At 66.3% G+C, this 18,128-nt stretch overlaps 4 protein-coding genes across 5 annotated transcripts; 2 read left to right on the top strand and 2 right to left on the bottom strand.

Moving 5' to 3' along the window:
• Positions 1–22: 22 nt before the first annotated feature.
• CHLRE_02g095099v5 (uncharacterized protein) lies at positions 23–8,505 on the top strand. The gene is made up of 12 exons (XM_043059564.1): positions 23–346; positions 638–1,627; positions 1,802–2,474; positions 2,599–3,402; positions 3,614–4,098; positions 4,297–4,383; positions 4,652–4,774; positions 4,989–5,092; positions 5,325–5,401; positions 5,536–5,629; positions 5,835–7,303; positions 7,514–8,505. The coding sequence occupies exons 1-12, from the start codon at positions 323–325 to the stop codon at positions 8,125–8,127; spliced, it is 5,544 nt and encodes a 1,847-aa protein (XP_042927196.1). The 5' UTR covers positions 23–322; the 3' UTR covers positions 8,128–8,505.
• A 66-nt stretch (positions 8,506–8,571) lies between these two features.
• Positions 8,572–10,522, bottom strand: CHLRE_02g095098v5 (uncharacterized protein). The gene is made up of 4 exons (XM_001701175.2): positions 10,224–10,522; positions 9,773–9,873; positions 9,499–9,558; positions 8,572–9,215 (listed from the first exon to the last, which is right to left on the bottom strand). The coding sequence occupies exons 1-4, from the start codon at positions 10,339–10,341 to the stop codon at positions 9,051–9,053; spliced, it is 444 nt and encodes a 147-aa protein (XP_001701227.2). The 5' UTR covers positions 10,342–10,522; the 3' UTR covers positions 8,572–9,050.
• Positions 10,523–10,759: 237 nt separating this feature from the next.
• CHLRE_02g095097v5 (uncharacterized protein) lies at positions 10,760–14,478 on the top strand. Of its 2 annotated transcripts, XM_001701139.2 has the most exons (9): positions 10,760–10,945; positions 11,019–11,253; positions 11,422–11,479; positions 11,670–11,735; positions 11,977–12,068; positions 12,525–12,568; positions 12,715–12,782; positions 13,254–13,367; positions 13,889–14,478. In XM_001701139.2, exons 1-9 carry the CDS (start codon positions 10,891–10,893, stop codon positions 13,958–13,960), a joined length of 804 nt encoding a protein of 267 aa, XP_001701191.1. In that variant the 5' UTR covers positions 10,760–10,890; the 3' UTR covers positions 13,961–14,478. The 2 variants fall into 2 exon arrangements, with proteins under 2 accessions (XP_001701191.1, XP_042927195.1); XM_043059563.1 differs by having other exon boundaries at positions 10,760–11,253.
• Positions 14,479–14,547: 69 nt separating this feature from the next.
• On the bottom strand, positions 14,548–17,949 carry CHLRE_02g095096v5 (uncharacterized protein). Its single transcript, XM_043059562.1, has 4 exons — positions 17,412–17,949; positions 17,229–17,301; positions 16,637–17,147; positions 14,548–16,462 (listed from the first exon to the last, which is right to left on the bottom strand). The coding sequence occupies exons 2-4, from the start codon at positions 17,286–17,288 to the stop codon at positions 14,715–14,717; spliced, it is 2,319 nt and encodes a 772-aa protein (XP_042927194.1). The 5' UTR covers positions 17,289–17,301; positions 17,412–17,949; the 3' UTR covers positions 14,548–14,714.
• Positions 17,950–18,128: the final 179 nt, after the last annotated feature.

The following is an 18,128-nucleotide window of genomic DNA, read 5'->3' as shown; positions in this document are numbered from 1 at the left end:
CGTTATTTTGTCAAAAACCTGTGAAAGTTACCCCGCTGGCACATGGCAAGGCCAGCTTGAGGTTGCAAGTCTGCAAAATCCACGTTTCCAGCGTGAAGTAGAAGACGTGCATACGCACTTGTGGCCACGGAAAACGGACCTTCGCTTGCACACGTAGTTTAAGACTAGTTGTAACTTCAAGTCGACAGCTCGGGACTTTTTGGCTTTCTCGCCGGCTCTTTGAAGCCGCCAACCACTGGTGGTCTTGCAGATGGGCTTACATTGTTAAGGCGGCATATTTGTGGAGCTGAGCCACGGAAGAGCGGAGCGGCCAGGGGAAGAAATGCTTGCGTTGCGCCTGCCACAGGTAAGCTGCAGACATGCGTGCTGTTGGCTATCAGACAAGTGTCAACCTTCAATGATGCTTGCGCGCGCGCGCGCCCTGGCAATGGCGATGTAGAACGCCTCGCTTACCCGCGAGGACGATAGCTGACGCGCAGCTGCAGCTGCGCGCCAACACCAGCACCCCACAAAACGGCAGGCACCCAAGGGAGATACATGTCATATCGTTAACGTTTTCTGCAATAGTGCTGGCGCACCTTCCGCGAGTAACATACCGATTCTACCGGCACCCGGCATGTTTTCCCCTGCGCTCCAGCGAGTACCGGGCGCGCTGCGCCTAGCAGAGCCAAGGGACTGCGAGTATGGCTCGCACGGCAGCTCGCCCACAACACCCGGCAGCTCGACGTCAAGCGTGCGCAGCAGCACGCTTATGTCGTCGTACGGGACTGACATGAACCGTGACTTCGACGTGCTGGCGCTGTTGGAGGAGAAGCTGCGGCGCGAGGTGGAGCACGAGGAGCTTTGCGCAGCCATCACCGACTTCCATGTGGTGCACGGACACTTTCCTACGCTGCGCCAGGTGGCGCTCGAGCTGGGTGCAGAGCCGGATGTGGAAGCGGCTGACATGCATGCAGCCGGGCCTGCAGGCGGCTTCCCGGCCCACCTGACACTCACTATCAAAAGTGTCTCACCCCCCCGGCTGCGCGTGGCCAATACCCCGACGCATCGGCACCTGCAGCATGAGGAGGTGGGCACTCCAAAGACGTCTGACGCCACGCCGACCGCCCTCGCTGCCGAGCCCGTGTTCTTTGGGCCTTCGCGCTCGCTGCAGACCGCCTCGCCCGCCGGCCTGCGGTTTCACGACAGGCTGCTCCTGCACAGCCCCAGCCTCCGATCCAACCCCAGCACCGCCGGCAGCCCGAGCCGCGCCGGCCTGCACGCCCCTGGCTCGGCCATGGCGTCCCCCTTCCGTGGCGTCCTCACGCCCACGGCGCTGCTGCAACAGCAGAGGGAGGGCCAGCCTGGAACCCCGCCGTCGTGGCGCCGTGAGCTCCAATGGCCCGCGCCGCCGGAGGAAGCGGCTGCTCTCACCCTGAGCGTTCAGCACACACCCTCGCGGCTGGCGCTGCAGGCCGGGCACGAGGGAGAGGACCTGGATGCGGCGTCGTCCGACAGCGAGGCTGACGGCTGCGACGTACACACGGATGAAAAGGCGGCGCCGCCGGTACAGGGCGCCATGGCCTTCCGGCCCTTCGTGCCGGGCCTCAACCTGCTGGGCCTCAAGAAGAAGTCACCCCAGGCGCGGGTGAGGGATCATCGGTTGGGTAGTGGTGGTGGAAGGGCAGATGCACGCCGGGCCGCCGGGGGCAGTCACGACCGTAGGGGCGGTCGCATACAGCTTGAGCAAGCCAATGCATGCTGCTATTGGGGCCCTGCGCGCTGACGACCGTAGTGAAGAAAACCTTTTTTATCTCCGCAGAATGGACCCAGCCCGCTTGCTGCGGGTGCGCTGGCGGGGGCCAGCTCGGGGCTGCACGTGCACGTCGGCAATGCCGCCTTGCACGGGCCCGGCGCGGCCGGCAGCGGTGGCGCATGGGCGCCCACGCCTAGCGGCGCCCACCGCGGTCCCGATACCGCTCGCGGCTCGCCCACAGAGATGCTGCGTATGCTGCTGCCCAGCGCCTGCAAGCCGCGCGGTAGCGGCGGCGGCCCTCCGGTGGGCTCGCAGGGCGGCTCCTCCTTCTCCGCCTGGGCAGGCAGCAGTGGCGGGGGCGGCACCGGTGCCGCTGCTGGCGCATACCGTGAGCTACCCGGGTTAAGCAACCTAGCGCCAAGCGCGCAGGCTCTTGGGGCGCGACAGGAGCTGAGCGTTGGTGGCGGCGTCGGCACAGCGCTGCCAATGCTGAACGCGGGCTTGGCAGCCTCGGCCGCGGCGGCGGCGGTGGCTGGCAGTCCTATGAGCAACATCGAAATGGTCGCACAGTGGGCCGCCGCCGCGGCGGATGCGGCGGCGGCGGGGCTAGATGCGGCGGCAGCAGCGGACAGGGTCGATGGGCAGGGGACGCTGACAGGGGCAGCAGGCAGTCTGCCCTTGCACGCTGCGGTGGGCAGCCCCCGTGTGTCCATGGACGATCTCGACCAGAGCCAGAATGGTGAGTGTGGGGCGCAGGGCGCTCGTGGCTGCCGTGGTGCAATGTGGCCATCATCGTCTTGCGTCGAACGTGCAGCGAACTGCCGGATCGTAACAACGCGTACTCGCCTTTACCACACTCGCAGGCGCTCGCCGTGACACGCCCATCAAGGCCGGTGTAGCGGCCGCAATGGCGCACACGGTGCAGCTGTGCGTCAAGCCAACGCCGGAGAAGCGCGGAGGCCCGGACGGCGACGGCGCGGGCAGCCGCCGCCGCGCGGACCTGCACAACACCCACGACCAGGCCATAAGCGAGAGCGACGCCGGCAGCAGCAGCCGCTCGCATCCTGCTGCCGGCGACGATGCCGCCACCGGCGCCCCTGCCACAGCCGGCGGGCCCGACGGCTGGAGCAAGGCTGGCGGCAAGGCGGGGCTTTCGCAACTTGAAACCTCGGCGCTGGGTCGCTCACCGGAGGACTGTGCTGTGCGCCGGGACACGGAGGAGCGCCCTAAGGGCTGGGCGGCGGCGGCACCTTTACAACCTGCGGCGGCGGGCGCGGTGCCCGTCAGGCTGTCAGCCGTCGCCGCCGGTCTGGTGCCTCCGCTGCAGCTGCCGGCCGCTGGCCCCACAAGCGGCAGCTACCTGCGCAGCAGCATCGGCGCGCCCAGCGCACGCGGTGCAGGCGGCGCCAGCCGCAACCCGCCCAAGGCCGCCAGCGCCGGCGCAGCCGGCGCCGTACCGGCGCTGCCACCGGGCTTGTCGTCGGCGCTGCAGGAGCAGCTGCAGCAGCAGCTGCCGCAGCTGCCGCGCGGCCCCGCCTCCGGCGCCCGCACGCGGCGGCTGTCGGTGACGCTGCCTTCGTCCCTGCTGTACGGCGAGGGGCCGCTCACCGCGCGGCGCCTGGTGGCCACCGCCACCACGGGCGTCACGTCGCATGCGCTGTGTACGGGTGGGTTGTGGGCGGCAGCGGCCTCGGCGGGTGGCTGGGTGGCCAGAGGCTACGGCAGCTGCAACAGGGAGGACAAAACCGAATGGGTTGGTTGCACTGCTGTAGCCAGCGGGCTTGCGTCGCGGGCCTGATCCATGGCTGGCGGGCGCGGACTCCTTTGATTCCAAGTGGCATGCTTTGACTCTGTTTGTGTTCTGCGTTACCTTGGCAGTGTTCTGGGCTGAGTCAGAGGACGAACTCAGCGACTACGACAGCGATGAGTGCGACGAGGATGAGGAGTACGACCAAGAGGAGCTCCTGCAGCACGTGACAGACGTGCCGGCGGGACTGGTCCTGAGCGCTCATCACGTGCTGGGCGCCGCCGCCGGCGAGGACGAGTTTGCGGTGGCGCTGGCAACGGCACGCGCGTCGCACGTGTTCACCGCGGCTGCGTTGGCGGCCGCCGCAGCAGCTGCAGCCGGCGGTGCGCAACCCAGCGATACTGTGGCGCTGGCTCCGCAAGAGGGACGCGGCGTGGCGGCGGCGCGTGGCCTTGGTGGCGGGCGTCGCAGCCGGCGGCGGCGCGGACGGCGCGCGGCGGCTGAGGAGGATGAGGACGACGAGGACCGGTGCGGCCTGATGCTGCCGGAGGAGCTGTGGGACGCGTGGGAGCGGCTGAGCAGCGGCTCCAAGGGCCGCCAGTATCGCCTGCTGGAGGTGCGGCTGGGAGGGCGGCGGCGTGTGGCACGGAGAGGGCTGGGCGCGGGGTCAGGGAGGAGGGCGAGCTGGGGATGGGAGTGGCATACGGTTGCGCCACAAAAGCAGGATCGGCGCCTGCATGGTGGGATACGGTGCCCTGCTGCATGGGATTCCCTGCGTTGAGGCCCACGTGGTGTGCCTCCTGCCTGTGTGCAGTCGCTGACGCACGTGGAGCGCATCACCTGCACCTCCTACTCCACCGTGTCCAAGGCCTGTCACCAGGGCAGCCCCGTGGTCGTCAAGGTGGGTTCTGGCCGCTACCGGCCAGTGTTGGCACCCAGAAGCTGCATCTGCAGTTCTGCACACTGCGTCAAAGCACGTGTGGCACGTGCAGACGCCGACAACGGCATCTGCCGCACCCGGTCCGTTGTCCTGACCTGACACAACGCGCCATGCTATACACTCACACATAAGGAGCACGAAGCAACCGCATGCGGTGTCGACCCTGTCCCCATGTGCTTTCCTAAGACACACACATATACACACACATACACACACATGGTGCGGACAGATCTACGACGTGGCGGAGCGCGACAAGCTTGCAAACGCCTTCGCCGAGATTGGCGTGCTGCTGCATCTGGCGGGCTGGGCGGGCGCGGTGCGGCTGCTGGACTACGGCCGGCACGAGGACAAGGTGGGCAGGGGAGGACAGGGGAGGGCAGCACAGAGAAGGGAAGGGGAGGGCAGGGGAGGGGAGGGCAGGGACCCGGGCTACCATCCAGCTGATGACGGCCGGCTCTCACTGTGGTTCGGGCAGCGGCTGTGCGTCCGTTCGGGCCTCCTGGCATCGAGGTTTGTCGTTGCGTGCGTTGCGCACTTTCAGACCTTTTTTCTTTGTCTGTCCGCAGGTGATGCTGATGCTGGAGAGCTGCGACCACAGCCTGAAGGACTGGTGCGACAGCCAGCGCTTCGAGGCGCTCACCGGCGCCGAGTACATCATGGAGTGCCTAAGGTGCGGCGGGTTCCTTCCTTGGGCTTGGGGGGCAGGCGGGATCTAAGAGGGCAATGGGTGCGGCGCGCGTCTTCCTAGGAGGGCAGGCGGGATGCACGAGGGCAGCGCGTGCGGCTGGGTCGCGCCTGGGGCAAAATTTCCGTATGCTCAGGGAGCGGTCGTCCTCACATCAGGCTGCAACCGGACCGGCCAGAATCCATGTCATGCACATGCACACGCGCTCTTCTCGTAGGCTGTGGTGCACGCTTGCTGAGCTGGTGGCGGAGCTGCACGAGCGCTTCCACGTGGCGCACTGCGACCTCAAGCCAGGTGGGGGCACGCGCACGCAGCTTTCCGGCACCCGCATTTCCCCCCCCCTCACGTGGTGTGCCTCGGAGCCCTACAACGCACCGAGCACTGCGCTCCCCCCCTCTTCTCCCCTCCCCTCCCAATGACGGTAATAGGCAACGTGCTGCTGTCCTCGGGCCGCCTCAAGCTGGCGGACTTCAGCGAGAGCATGCTCTTCAACGGCGCGCCGCTGCTCATGGACCAGGCCAGGTGCGTCACGCCACGCCCACCGTCTCCGCACCCTTGCCAACGCCAAGCACGTGCTTACTGCCACATGCTTCCGTTGTCCCGCGCGCGGTCGTGGACCCCTTGCTGCCCCTACTTCTGCCCTGCCCTGCCCTGCTGAAGCCGACCTGCTGACCTCAAACTAATCCCCAACACCGTGCAACACACACACACGCGGGCGCATGCGCAGAGGCACGGTGGTGTACCAGCCGCCGGAGATGGTGCACGGCCATTGTGTGGACGCGCGCAAGGCCGACGTGTGGGCCATGGGCTGCATCCTGTACGAGATCATAACCGGCGAGCTGCTCTTCAAGGGCAACAGCGACTGCATGCGCGCAGTGGCGGCCGGAGCCGCGGCGCGCGCGCTGCGGCACCACCACCACCACTCGCGCCGCCGCGGCTTGAGCGGCTCACGCGGAGGCAGTGGCAGTGGCGCCGGCGCCAGGGGCGGCAGCCGCGGCGGCTCGGAGAGCGGCGCCGGCGCCGGCGCGGGCGCCAGTGGGCGCAGCAGTGGCGGGGAGGGGGGCGACTCCGTGAGCTGCGGCGGCGCTGACGCTGACGTACCCGTTGTTCCGCCTGTGATGCCGGCGGTCTCCGCAGCAGCGGCGGCAGCGCCACCCCAGCCGCCGCGGGTGCCACGGCTCCCACTTGGTCTGGCCGCCCGCCCGCCTATCGCACCCGTGTTGTCCCAAAGCACAGGCCCCAGCCACCAGCCGATGGCGCCGCCACCCCTGCCGCTCCCGCCGCACCTCTTCGCCCAGCCCGGCTCCGCGCGCGGCCTGCCCTTCCCGCCCGCAACGGGCCGCTCCCTTGAGCTCATCGCCGAGGGCTGCGGAACCGAGGACGGCGGCGCGTCGTCCCGCGCGGATTCAGAGTCGTGCTGGGGTGGCGGCGTGGGGGGCGCCTCCGGTGCCGCCACCACCGCGCCCACCACCGCCCGCAGCCTCCTGCCCACCGCGCGCGACACGGCACGCAGCTGCCACACGGCCCTGGGCACTTCGCGTGGCGACGGCTGCGGCGGCGGCGGCGGCGGCCGCGACACCGCGCGCAGCATGGGCCTGCCCTTCGACACCGCCCGCAGCGCCGCCAGCTCCAGCACGATTGCGGGGGGCGCCGGGGTCTGGCCGCCGCCTCCGCCGCCCTCCGCCGGCACCGCGCGCAGCGTCGCCGACAGCGAGTACACGCTGGCGCTGGCGCCGCCGCTGCCAGGGCAGCGGGCGCTGGTGGACAGCTGCAGCGGCGGCGGAGCCGCCGCTGACGACGAGCACAGCCGCGGCACCAGCGCCGCAGGCGCCGCGCCTGAGGTCTCAGCTGCACCTATGAGCGCGGCGGCGGCAGCCGCCGCCGCCGCCGCCGCTGCAATGCCGCCGCCGCCGCACCGACGGCTGAGGCACTCGGTGGCGACGCAGTGCGCCGACCCCTCCGGCCCGGACTGGATGTCCAGTGAGGAGGCGGACCGTCTGCGCATCATGTGTGACGAGCCACCCAGCTTCCTGGCCATGGCAGTGGCCGCGGCCGCCGCGGCCAAGGAGGCCGCCGCCGCGGCGGGCGGCGGCGCCGCCGCGGCTGCGGCTGCGGCGGCAGCGGCCGCGGGTATGGACGCGGAGCAGGCGGCGATCGTGGATGCCTACAAGCCGCGGAAGCTGTCGGGTGCTGAGGGTGCGTGGCGCCAGGGGGATTTCCGTTCCCATCCTACGTCATTGCTGCTCCTTTTGTTCTTAACTTGTTGTGCTCATGCCGCATCGTGACACCAACCTCCTGCCGCCGGCTCCTTACCCAGCCCTCCATCCGCTCTCCCTCCCCCTTGCCCACCGTCTACCATTCGTCTTAGCTTATCATGAATGTTTAATCCCCGTCTGTTTCTTGCAGGTCCCAGCCTGTGCGACGACGTGCTGGGCCTGCTGCGCCTGGTGCTTGTGGAGGACCACGTGCGGCCCGGCATGAGGGCGCTGGCGGGCCGGGCGGCCGAGGTGCTGCAGCGTCACTCGCACCTGGTCGCGGCAGCGGGAGAGGCAGCCGGTACAGGCACAGACGCCGACGCCATCGCGGCAGCGGAGGCGGAGGCGGGCGCTGTCCAGGATGGAGGAGAGGATGCCACGGTGCAGGAGGCGGCGGGCGGCGCGTCGGGGGGTACGTGTGGCGAGGGCAAGCCGCAGGTGCCGTCACGGCCGTGCTCGGGTTTGCTGCCGCGGCTAAACCCCGCGGCGCTGCAGCCGCTGCGGCTGGACCAGCTAGCTTGGGGCGGAGGTGCCGGCAGCGTTTGTGCGGACCAGGCTCCAAGCGCCTCGCTGGCGAGGCTGGACGAGGAGGACCTACTGCAGCTTGATGGTGGTGGTGACGGAGGGAACGCGGGAGCTGACGGCGTTGCTGGCTGCGGCGGGGGGCGTGCGGTGAGCCTCTTTGACATGTGTGCGCCGCTGGTCACGGCGCGCGGCGGGCGGCCCATGTCACGTAGCTGGCAGCGCTTCCTCAGCAAGCCGTGAGCTGGTTGTTGCGCGGAGTACGGTAGTAGGTTGCGTGGATGGGCACTGGGGCACGTGCACTGCGTTGATGGAAGGTTGAGGCTACGGGGAGGTGGGCTGGAGATGCGGCATGGCTGAACGGCAGGTGGCCCCGCGCAAAGCATGGATGTGCAGGGCAGTAACAGCAGGTGGTTACAGACTCCCCTGGTTACAGATGAACTCTAAATGCGTCTTGGAGAAGGCAAGAGCACGTCGTGATCGGGGGCCGGGCTTGTGCATGGTTGCGGCGCAGGGGCCGGTTGGGTGGGGGCCAACTGCATGATCTATTGATCTGTCAACTTGCCGTACAGACTAAGCACTGTTGCTGTAAATAAGGCTGAACTGTAAGGGATGCTGCTTTGACACTCTGTGCTCCTTCCTGCCCATGCACGACTTGCATCTTCCCGGAGTCGGCGTGCAAAGGGTCCGCCTGGCATCTTACAGCGCCCAACAACCCAGTGCTGCCGTCCGCCGTCGTATCAGCACATCGACGTGGGGGTCTCAACCGCTGACATATGGTTCCTTCACCAGGGATTTAGCAGCCTACGCGGGCGGCGGGCCAGTGGCACAGCATGCATCACACTTGAGTTGCATCGCCAACACTAGCCAGTCTCGAGGCCATGCCCTTCAAGGGCCGAGCCGCAAGCTGCCGGCTCGCTTATGCAATTGTACTTCCGTGCATACCATGTGCTCCGGATTGAGGTCCGCCAGACCGCCACACAGCCATACGACAATCACAACGGCGCACGTACCGCATTATAAAGTCTGCGCCCCATTTGTCAGTACCGCAACCATCAATCAACAAAATACCCAACTCCATGCCCCCAACACAACCCCTCTATCTTCGCCCAGCCCTAGCCAGTGCCACAGCCACTGCCACGCATCCCGACATCCGTAGATACGCGTCATGCCACTTGTCGGCTGCCCATGCGCTGCTTACGGCCCACGGCGCCATGCGACCCCGCCGCTCCCGACACCGCAGAGGGCAGCACCAGGCTAAAGGCCACGTTGACACACGCCAGCTCGGATCCATCCGGCCCGCGCGCCACCACCTGCAGACCGTAGTCACCCTGTGCCGCGGGCGCGTTGCGATTGCAGGTCAGATTGGGGGTGGCAAGGAAAGGAAAGGGAAATAGGAAGAGGAAGGGCAGGCCCGAACATCGCTTTAGCTCGATCTGATGGTGGGCCTGTTTGTGTATGTGCGTGAACTGGCTGGGTGGTCGAGCGCCGGTTGGCGGTTCCAGGCGGGAAGCCGGTCCCAAGCGCCGTTACGTTACCATGCGCGCGCATGCGTCTGCACCGCAGCCCGTGCTGATCATCTCTACAGGAGTGCCCCTCATTGCAGGAGCTCACCGGTGGCGCGATGGGCGGCAGCACCTGAACAATGGTGATGGCGATGGGGCCGGCCGGTACCTGCAGGCGGCGCGCACATGCCGCATACCGTATCTGGTCGGCGGCATTGGAAACCGGGCCCCGGCCTGGTGGAAACAACACGCTTTTATGGAGTTCACCCCGTGCACCATGCGCCGTGCTGCGGCCCCTCCTTGGCGGTTGTGCTCTCCTCCCAACGCCGGCAATCCGGCATGCATGAGTATACCGTATGCGGCTTCAGCCTAAGGTTGCGTACCGGGCAGGTGGTTTTGGTGCACAGGTCCGAGGTGCTGGAGTAGATGGGCAGCCCGGAGAAGGACACCGTCATGTCCACACTACCGCCCGGCAGCTCGTTGCCTGCGGGAGGCGCGAGAGGCAGGGGCCGCATTTTCAAGCAAGCAGCAAAGCAGCATGCAACTGGAGTGAGTGTGCGATGGGACAGGGTTTAGGCAGGTCCCGTAGGGTGCAGCTGGAGTGAGGTGCGGGGAGGCGCGGGCCCGCGGGGCGGCGACCAACACGAACAACACGGTTTGGCGCCCTGCTGCTGGCTGACCAGCTCCTGCCTTCTACGCTTAGCTTTCAGGTACGCTCTAGGCTGTCCGTCGTGCATGCATCACAGGGCGGGGGCCAGCAGACCAGATGCCAGCGTGGATGACGCCTGAGCGGGAAGCTATCCCAGGCCATCCTCGACAGGTCAGTAAGCTCACCGATGTCACCCGAGATCACAAACGTCGCGGGCGAGCCAATTACGGGCGGGTCCGGCGTGAGCACAACCGAACTAGGGCTGAACTCGGTGAGCCCGGCATCGCAGGGCGTCCATGACATCTTATCCGCACATGTGAGGCTCACTGCCATAAGTAGAATTGCGGAAAGTGCGAAAAGGTGCCGCATTCTCTACCAAAATGGAAACGTTGCAATGATACGTTGGGTGTCTACGAAGGACTCCTACAGCAAGAAGAGCAGAAGATTTGCATGTGGCTAGCGTATACAGCGCTGTGGCAGCTTGGATGGTGAGAAGGAGCTAGACTTGAAGCAGGAAGATGCATGCCTTGGGTTTGGCACGCCCCAGCACACCCCTGCGCCAGCGTGCTGTCCGCCCAAACTCACGCACGCCCTACAAGTATAAATCACAGTCTGCATTGTCAAGTGCTATCTTGCACGCACCAAGCCATAAGCAGACCTTGCAACTGCCCCGCACACAGCTCAATATGTGCCCCCTCACCCAAGCCACTCAAATCCTCTTTGCATCGACGCCCCCAGTCGCGACAATAGCTTCAGTATACCGACTCCAAGCGCGACTGACACTGCACGCTAAGTTACTTTACTGAGCCGCTCACGTGCCTTTGCGCTCGGGCGAGTAACAACCTCCTCGCCATGCAGTCCCTCCAAAAGCCTTGTGTCGCGACGCGAGCGCGCCCATCTCATTTGGGTACGTTATGTGTGTCCTTCAGAGCGCAATGGAAAGGCAAACTTGACGCCGCTTGCAAAATGTAAATTCACAGGATGTGCAAGCGTGCGCTCGCTCCCGCGGCAAGTTTGTGTGGCGCGCAATGCGCCTGAGACAAAGACGGATACGCCGGTGACGACGGCGTCGCCTCAGGAGGAGCCCGTGTCGCCGACCATGCCCACCGAGCGAGCGTCGGACATCATTGCTGCGGCCACGGCTAAGTCGAACCGACCGAAGCGCAAGGCCGAGTCCACCGATGCCGTTGCCACATTTATGACTCGGCGCTTCGGGTGCGTTCGTGGGAAGGGATGGAGGCGAGGCAGCTGTGGGGTGGGGGGCGGAGGGGAGAGCTGTCAGCGTGGCGTGGTGCAGCACGTGCCCGCAGACTCCAGCAGTCCAGCCGTTGCCACCACACCCATGATCTTGTCCACTGATTTTGAGCCGTTTCCTTCATGCAGCATTGCTGGCGGCCTGGCGTGGCTGGGCTTCCTGACCATCGGCACACTGGGGGAGCAGGTGAGACGGCCGGGCATGAACGGCCTTGCATGCAGCACAGATGTTCAGACAGCAGAAATGAGGGCTGGGGGCGCTTCCTCATGAATACCCGGGTCGCAAGAAACTGCGGCCGGGCCCGCATCACGACAGCACACGAGCAGCCTGCTGATGTGCTCAAAACACTTTTTCGTCACCGCGGTGCGTCGCACAGATCAAGACGCGCCTGGAGGTGGCGAGTGAGCTAAGCGGCACCAAGGACGTGTCTGACGCGCCAGAGGTGCGTGTTGCAGCAAAAAATCGTATGGACGCGTGGCCATGTTCCAAACTGAACTTGGAGCTGCGGGCGTGTCTGCACTCTGCTAGGCGCCTACCTGAACGGCGGGTTTTGCAAGGAGCTCCCCCCGGCACCGTGTGCTGTAAACACCGCAGCACTCGTCACGGACGTCCGCCCCCTCCAACCCCTCCAACCCCTCCACACCCCTCCACACCCCTCCACCGCTCTCCCTCCACCCCGCCAGGTGGTGCTGCCTAGCGGCGTGCGCTACAAGGACCTGCGGGTGGGCGGCGGCTCGGCGCCCATCAAGGGCTACCTCACCGTGCTGGACTACACGTGAGTGCGGAGGGGTAGTCCATTGCAATCCCAAAGTACCGGTAAACCATTGCCGGGGGCCGGAAAAGGTGCGGGGTGGGGTTACGTTCGTGATACATGTAGGAGAAGTGAAGCTGTAGCCAGGCACAGCAGGCGCGGCGTTACCGATGGCACCGTGAAGCGTGGGATGGGGGTTAACGTTGAAACAATCGCGCGGCAAGGAGCACTGCAGCTGCATAAGCGGGTCGTTGTACATCACCGTATGTGGGATGGGGGATACATGCCCAAGCCAAACGGATAGGTCCCGCCATCAGAAAGCCCCACTCAGCTACGGAATTGTGAGACGGCCTCACCGGTAGTAACCCTCAGTCAATTGGAGGGGGCGGACCGCGGGGACCCCAGCTCGCGCTCACTGCGCTCTCCCACACACCCTTACTTGCTGACGACTGACTGTCTGCTGCTGTCGCACTCACACAGGGCAACCGCCGACGGCGTTGAGTTCGAGTCCACTCGCAAGCGAGGTGTGTGCGGTCGGTGCGGCCCCGGGGGAGCGGGCTGGTGGGCTCATGGGCGCCTGTGCGACCGTTGTTACTGTGCGGACTGCCCACCCGCCTGCCCACCCGCATGCCCACCCGCATGCCCACCTCCCACTGCCTTGCACACGCAGGCAAGCCCATCGTGTACCTGTACGGCGGTCGGCCCTTCACCGGCGGCAACTGCCCCGGCCTAGAGGAGGTGGGCGCTGCGGAGTGTGGGGCGCTCGGGTGGCGTGCCTGGGTTACGGCAGGAACAGGAACAGGAATTGGAGCAGACACAGAGGCAGGGGCAACGGGACCCGGCAGGCTGGGGTGGAAGCCGACCGGACGACCGGTGCAGTGTACTGCTTGGCAAGAGCGGCTTGAGAGGGCAAATGCCAAAACGCGGTCCGGCGCGTAGGATGCGCAAACCCCTCACTCTGGGGCAAGGTGGTCTGCAGCTTTGGCGTGCACGTGTCTCGCCTTGTCCGTGCCTGTGTGACTGCGTGTTATATCAACAACAGAACGAAGCCAGCCCAGACGGCGTCGGAGTTACTTACGGATACCTATCAAAACCGAGCGTCGTGTTACCGCGTCGACCCCGGTAGTCATGACTGTGTGACTGTGTGTGGGTCGTGTCGACCGCCATCCTCCGCCTGCTCCTCCTCCTGCCCCTCCTCCCGGCCCCCAGGCTCTGTCCAGCATGAAGGCGGGCGGCCGGCGGCTGGTCACCATCCCGCCGGAGCTGGGCTTTGGAGAGCGCGGCGCCGTGCTGCGGCCCACAGAGCACGTGCCCGATAAGCAGGTGTGCCCGTGTGTGTGCGGGGGGGGGGGCGGGTTACAATTAGATTGTTTAAGAAGTGAGGGGGGTTTCTCCAGTTCCAAGGAAATCGAGGCCCAGAACTAGTCCACAGAGCTGGTGGGGGAGGGGCATGCCAGGAGGGCACAAGGGGAGACGGCAGACACCGTACGTGGGAAACATGCCGGCAGGCAGTGTGCCGCAAGCGGTGTTTCCTGGCGTAGGTGGTATGTGTGTGGGTTGAGGATGGGGTTTTGCTTGGAGCGCCATGCCAGTTTTTAAGTGATGGCTTCTTGAAAATGGTAGCCCAAGATGGTGTTTTCCCTGGCTGCTGTAGCGCTGTGCAGCCTGCCAGTTTCCTCAGTTTCTTGCTCTGCAAATAGTGCCAGTGCACCGGATAAGTTTCGGCCCGACTGCCCGACGCCTTCCCGCCCACTCCCGCATCTAACCTGCCCCCCTTCCTCTTCTACAGTCCTACCCTCACCCCCCTCCCCCGTGCCCCTCCCCGCGCCCCTCCATCTGTCCAGGGTATCGTGCCGCCCAACGCCACGCTGGTGTACGACGTGGATCTGCTGCGGGTGTCCATCCCGCCCTCCTAGAGGAGGGGCCGAAGGCCGGAGGGTTGGACGTGGCGACGTGCGGTACGTGGCACAAGACTGGAGCTGTGATATGGCGTGACGCCTCCAGGCAGCGGAGCGGCTTCCCCGGCCGGGGTGTTTCCGGCTGCAAACATCGTGCGTTTGGAGACATTCGGGAGCGGGGCGCTTGGAGTCTAGCCTGTCTAGGCTCTAGTCGCCTGGCATGTGCGACCTCTGTATGTGCGTGAATGAGCATGTGCGTGAATGAGCATAATAGTTGGGGCTTGTTTTGAGATTGTGCACTGGGCGGCGAACTGATACGCCGTGAGCAGGAGCGTCACGGAACAGCCGGGGCATTTTCCTGCAGCCCCGCGTGATTTTGGTGAGAACCTTGAGAGACGCCGTCCCAGACGCGCAATCGCCAGTAGCAGGTGTCTTGTCGCTCAGGGAAAGGGTTGGGAGGCAGTCGAGAGTCCCTTGGCCCAAGAGAGGTGAAGACTGGGATCGGGCATCATGACCACTTGTAACATTGAAGTCACGGCATTGTTGGTTGAACGTGGAGCGGATACCGTATCGTCCGCATGCCCGCACCCATTTCCAACCCCCACTGAATACTATAGCAATGCGTCGAGGATGCATGCCCACTGCTCTGCATTCATGCGACCGACTTCTGTGGCGTCCCCAGACCCTAGGGGTGCGGCTGCCTGCGGCGCTAATACTGCAGCCGGTGAAGACCGCCGCCGCTGCCGCCGCCGTGACACGGCAAACTACTGCCCTACACACAGCCGGGCGTCCGTGTCGGCGTGCAGGGCGCGGACACCGGCGGCGGTGTCCAGGCCCCGTCCCCGTCACCGCACGGCCTCCTCCGGCTCAAACACCGGGGTGTTTGCGCCAGGGCCGACCCAGCAGCCGCCACCGCCTGCCGGGCAGCCGCCACCGCCGCGGCCGTCGCCAGCGCCGCAGGCGAAGCGGCCTGTGACGCCGGAGGGCGCTCCGGGTATGTGTACACGCCACGGACAGCGCGCGGCGCCGCCTCCGGCGAGGCCGGCAGCAGCGCACCATGCCCGGCGCCAGCGCCCAGCCTCCCAGCTCCTGCCGCCGCGCCTGCCGTTGCCCCGGCGGCAGCCGCTCCCCCGGCGCCGGCGCCCGCCGGCGATGCACTGCCCATGCCGCTGCCCCCCACAGCCCGCGGCACGTGCTGCAGGTGCGGGCGCTCGCGGCGGTCACCCTCGGGTGCCGCCAGCACCGCCGCCGCCCCCAGGCCCGCCGCCGCCAGCAGCATCTCCCACGCCGCCGCCCGCGCAACGGCGCCCAGCCACCAGCTCAGCGGCACCACGGGCGCAACGCCCACAAGCACTGGCCCCAGGGACAGCCAAGCCTCCGCTGCTAGCACCTTGGCATTCTCTCCCTGGAGCCAGCCCCAGCCCCAGCCCCAGCCGCGGCCGCGGCCTGAGGCCGAACCACCCAAACCGCCACGTGTCGGGTGCGGTGTGGCGTCGGCGGCAAGGCCTGCCGGTTGAGGCACGCCAGCACGCGGCCCATGCCCCGCCCGCGGCGCGCCCGACCCTCCACTGCAGACGGCACCGGGGACCGGTGGCGCAGCTGGCAGCGGCAGCGTGCAGGCCGCAGCGGCTGCATGCGAGGATGCCGGACGCAGCCAGCCCACAGGTGGTGATTGCGGCGACTGGCCGAGCTGGTGAGGATGCTGCTGGTGTGGATGCTGGGCCGGGTGCGCGTCTGCTCCGAAGCCGTCTGCATAGACGGCCACGGCGTGCCGCCGCGGAGGGAGCAGCCCTCCTGTTGAGTGCAACTTGCCGCCACTGCTGTCGCCATCCCTGGCCCCACCCACCGCCATGCCCAGCACAGCCGCTGGCGCCGCGTCAGCTTCAGTTGCCAGCTGCAGTGTCGGTGCAGGCGCAAGCGCCCGTGCCGGTGCGGTGGCGGGCGCCCACGCCCACGTCCACGCCTGCAGCGGCACCCGCAGCCGGACCTGCACCGCCAGTGGCAGCCCCGCATGCCACACCGCCGCCAGCAGCACCGCCGCCAGTGGGGATGCGCCCCGCATCAGCCACAGCGCCGCCGCCACGACCGGCAGCTGCAGCTGCAGCAGCCAGCCGCCGGCGCCGCTGGCGGCGGCGCCGCCACCATCACTGCCCGTGCTGCTGGCGCCTAGGCGGCATCCATCTGCAGCGAGCTGCAGCGGTAGTAGCAGCAGCGCGGCGGACTGCAGCCACATGTCCGCCACGCACGCCGCCGGCAGCGGCTGTAGCTGGCAGCGGCTGGCGCCGCCGCCTTGCAGCTGCGCCGGCGCCGGCGGCGCGCTGATGTTGCTTGTGTGCCGGTGGGCAGCTGCGCCTGCTTCAGTTGCGTCGGCTTTGGCCGTGTCGTCGACGTCTACCAGCGGCGCCGCCCATGTGCCACGTGAGCTCATGGCGCTGGGACTGGGGCGGTCACGGGGGCGCAGCAGTAGTGCCGCCGCGGCCAGCCAGGCGACCAGCAGTAGCATGGCTCCCAGGTAGCCGCCTGGTGCACGCACACGTACTCAGTGGCAGGCAACCGCGCAAGCAGGCAGAGGCGGTTGCTAGCCAGACAGCAGGGCTTCACACCGGGCAGCACAGCAGCCCTGTCGGCCCTGCGGGTTCGCAGCTGCTGCCATCCTCTCACCAAGCGCGTGACTCCGACACCACCGATCCGCACCTGCGACTTGCGTGCGGCACGCCACCCGCGAGCCTAGGCCTCGGGCGCCCGAGGACTGCGCCACGCCGCCTGGCCCCAGCCAACCCAGCCAGGGCCCAGCCCAAGCAGGTGCCGCTGGTGCCACGCCTGATGCTCTGCCAGCCACTGCCGCTGCCGCTGGCCATGCCTGCCACGACAGTAAAGGCGCCAGCTGCAGCTGCAGCTGGCTTACGATTTGCCAGGCACCGCTTCTGTTCGCTGGAAGCGATGGGCTCCATCCCAGCGCTGCCACCACGGGTGCCCAGCTCGGCCGTGGCGAGGCCGGCAGCGCGCAGGCTCGCCACTGCCTCGGCAGGCCCAGAGCGGCCGCGGCGACCAGGCAGCAGGCGGCGCTCAGCAGCAGGCCGTGGCGCGCGGCGGCGGCGTGTGCAGCCATGATCCCGTCGCGCGCCACTGCCGCGGAATGCGCCGCAAGCAGCGCGGAGATGGCGGCGGCGTGGCGACGAATGGACGCCAGACTGCTCACGCATTCCTGTGAAACACATGGGGCCTCGATTGACTAGTTGGTCTGTGTTTGTGTGCCCAGGTTGAAGGGGAGCAACGCCACTCTCACCTGGAGGCCAGCCACCAGGCGCGTGGATGTAGCGGCCAGCTCATGCAGCTGCTGCAGCATTGTAACACAGCAGCTGTGCGGAGTGTTACAGAGAGGGAGGAGTTAAATTGTCAATACATGCGCCAAGTTTCAGGGGTGATGCGGAGAAATTCATTGGCTCAGAGGCTTGTGGTTTTCTCGCACCTGCTGATTAACTGAACTGGATACAGCATTTGCCTGAGGACATTGTTTGTCTCCTGCTGCTCCAAGCGAAGCCGCTCCAGAGCATCGACGATTGCCAAGTCGCCTTCACCGGTCGCCATCCCTGGCGACTTGTTGCTTAAACTCGTTACATCATCGCGCCGCATTGTATGTGAGTGGCCTGGCCGGCTAGTACAGGCGCAGGTGAGACACGTCTATGGAGCTGTCAGCAGAAGTCATTGAAGTCTCGTTTTATGTTTTGGCGCTGTGCTTAGCCTGCGCTGAACACCATAGATTCTTGTGAGTTTACAGGATATGGGTTTTCCATTGTGAGTTTCTTGGAACCAGCGGCAACTTCCCCAGTGTAATAGAACATTACTACAGCACGATGACAGAACAGTCTCACATCGCGCACCTGAGCTCGCGAGCCCAGTCAGAATGTCTAGATGACTTCCTTGCTGCGGCGACATCCCATCGGCACTCGGTTGACAACCGCGTGACTCCAACTTGCAGACTCACTTGCAATTGCCTTCATCTCGATCTCAAGTCGAATGCCGACATTTTACTGTTGTTGTGCAAGGGCGCTGGCGTTGCCACGTTGCGTGTTTCGCCGCCACTCCACCAGGGTCAGTAACCCCTAGTTGCGGTTGCAGGTCGCCGCGTTGCTACTGAGCCCCGCAGCCGAAACGCTTCCCCCAACCACCTTCCCGGGACGACGCT

The sequence above is a fragment of the Chlamydomonas reinhardtii genome, chromosome 2 (assembly GCF_000002595.2).
Source record: "Chlamydomonas reinhardtii strain CC-503 cw92 mt+ chromosome 2, whole genome shotgun sequence".
NCBI lineage: Eukaryota > Viridiplantae > Chlorophyta > Chlorophyceae > Chlamydomonadales > Chlamydomonadaceae > Chlamydomonas > Chlamydomonas reinhardtii.
The sequence above is the reverse complement of the archived record's forward strand: the minus strand, read 5'-3'. Positions and strand labels throughout refer to the sequence as shown.

Coding starts and splice junctions, on each gene's coding strand:
- CHLRE_02g095097v5 (XM_001701139.2), top strand. CDS start 10,891: ATGCAGTCCCTCCAAAAGCCTTGTGTCGCGACGCGAGCGCGCCCATCT. Junction 11,480..11,669: donor TCGGCACACTGGGGGAGCAG/GTGAGACGGCCG, acceptor TGCGTCGCACAG/ATCAAGACGCGCCTGGAGGT. Junction 13,368..13,888: donor AGCACGTGCCCGATAAGCAG/GTGTGCCCGTGT, acceptor CCATCTGTCCAG/GGTATCGTGCCGCCCAACGC.
- CHLRE_02g095098v5 (XM_001701175.2), bottom strand. CDS start 10,341: ATGTCATGGACGCCCTGCGATGCCGGGCTCACCGAGTTCAGCCCTAGT. Junction 9,874..10,223: donor TGTGATCTCGGGTGACATCG/GTGAGCTTACTG, acceptor CGCCTCCCGCAG/GCAACGAGCTGCCGGGCGGT. Junction 9,216..9,498: donor TGCCGCCCATCGCGCCACCG/GTGAGCTCCTGC, acceptor CCCGCGGCACAG/GGTGACTACGGTCTGCAGGT.
- CHLRE_02g095099v5 (XM_043059564.1), top strand. CDS start 323: ATGCTTGCGTTGCGCCTGCCACAG. Junction 347..637: donor TTGCGTTGCGCCTGCCACAG/GTAAGCTGCAGA, acceptor CCTGCGCTCCAG/CGAGTACCGGGCGCGCTGCG. Junction 7,304..7,513: donor GAAGCTGTCGGGTGCTGAGG/GTGCGTGGCGCC, acceptor TGTTTCTTGCAG/GTCCCAGCCTGTGCGACGAC.
- CHLRE_02g095096v5 (XM_043059562.1), bottom strand. CDS start 17,288: ATGCTGCAGCAGCTGCATGAGCTGGCCGCTACATCCACGCGCCTGGTG. Junction 17,148..17,228: donor GCCTGGTGGCTGGCCTCCAG/GTGAGAGTGGCG, acceptor TGTGTTTCACAG/GAATGCGTGAGCAGTCTGGC. Junction 16,463..16,636: donor GTGCCGCACGCAAGTCGCAG/GTGCGGATCGGT, acceptor TGCGTGCACCAG/GCGGCTACCTGGGAGCCATG.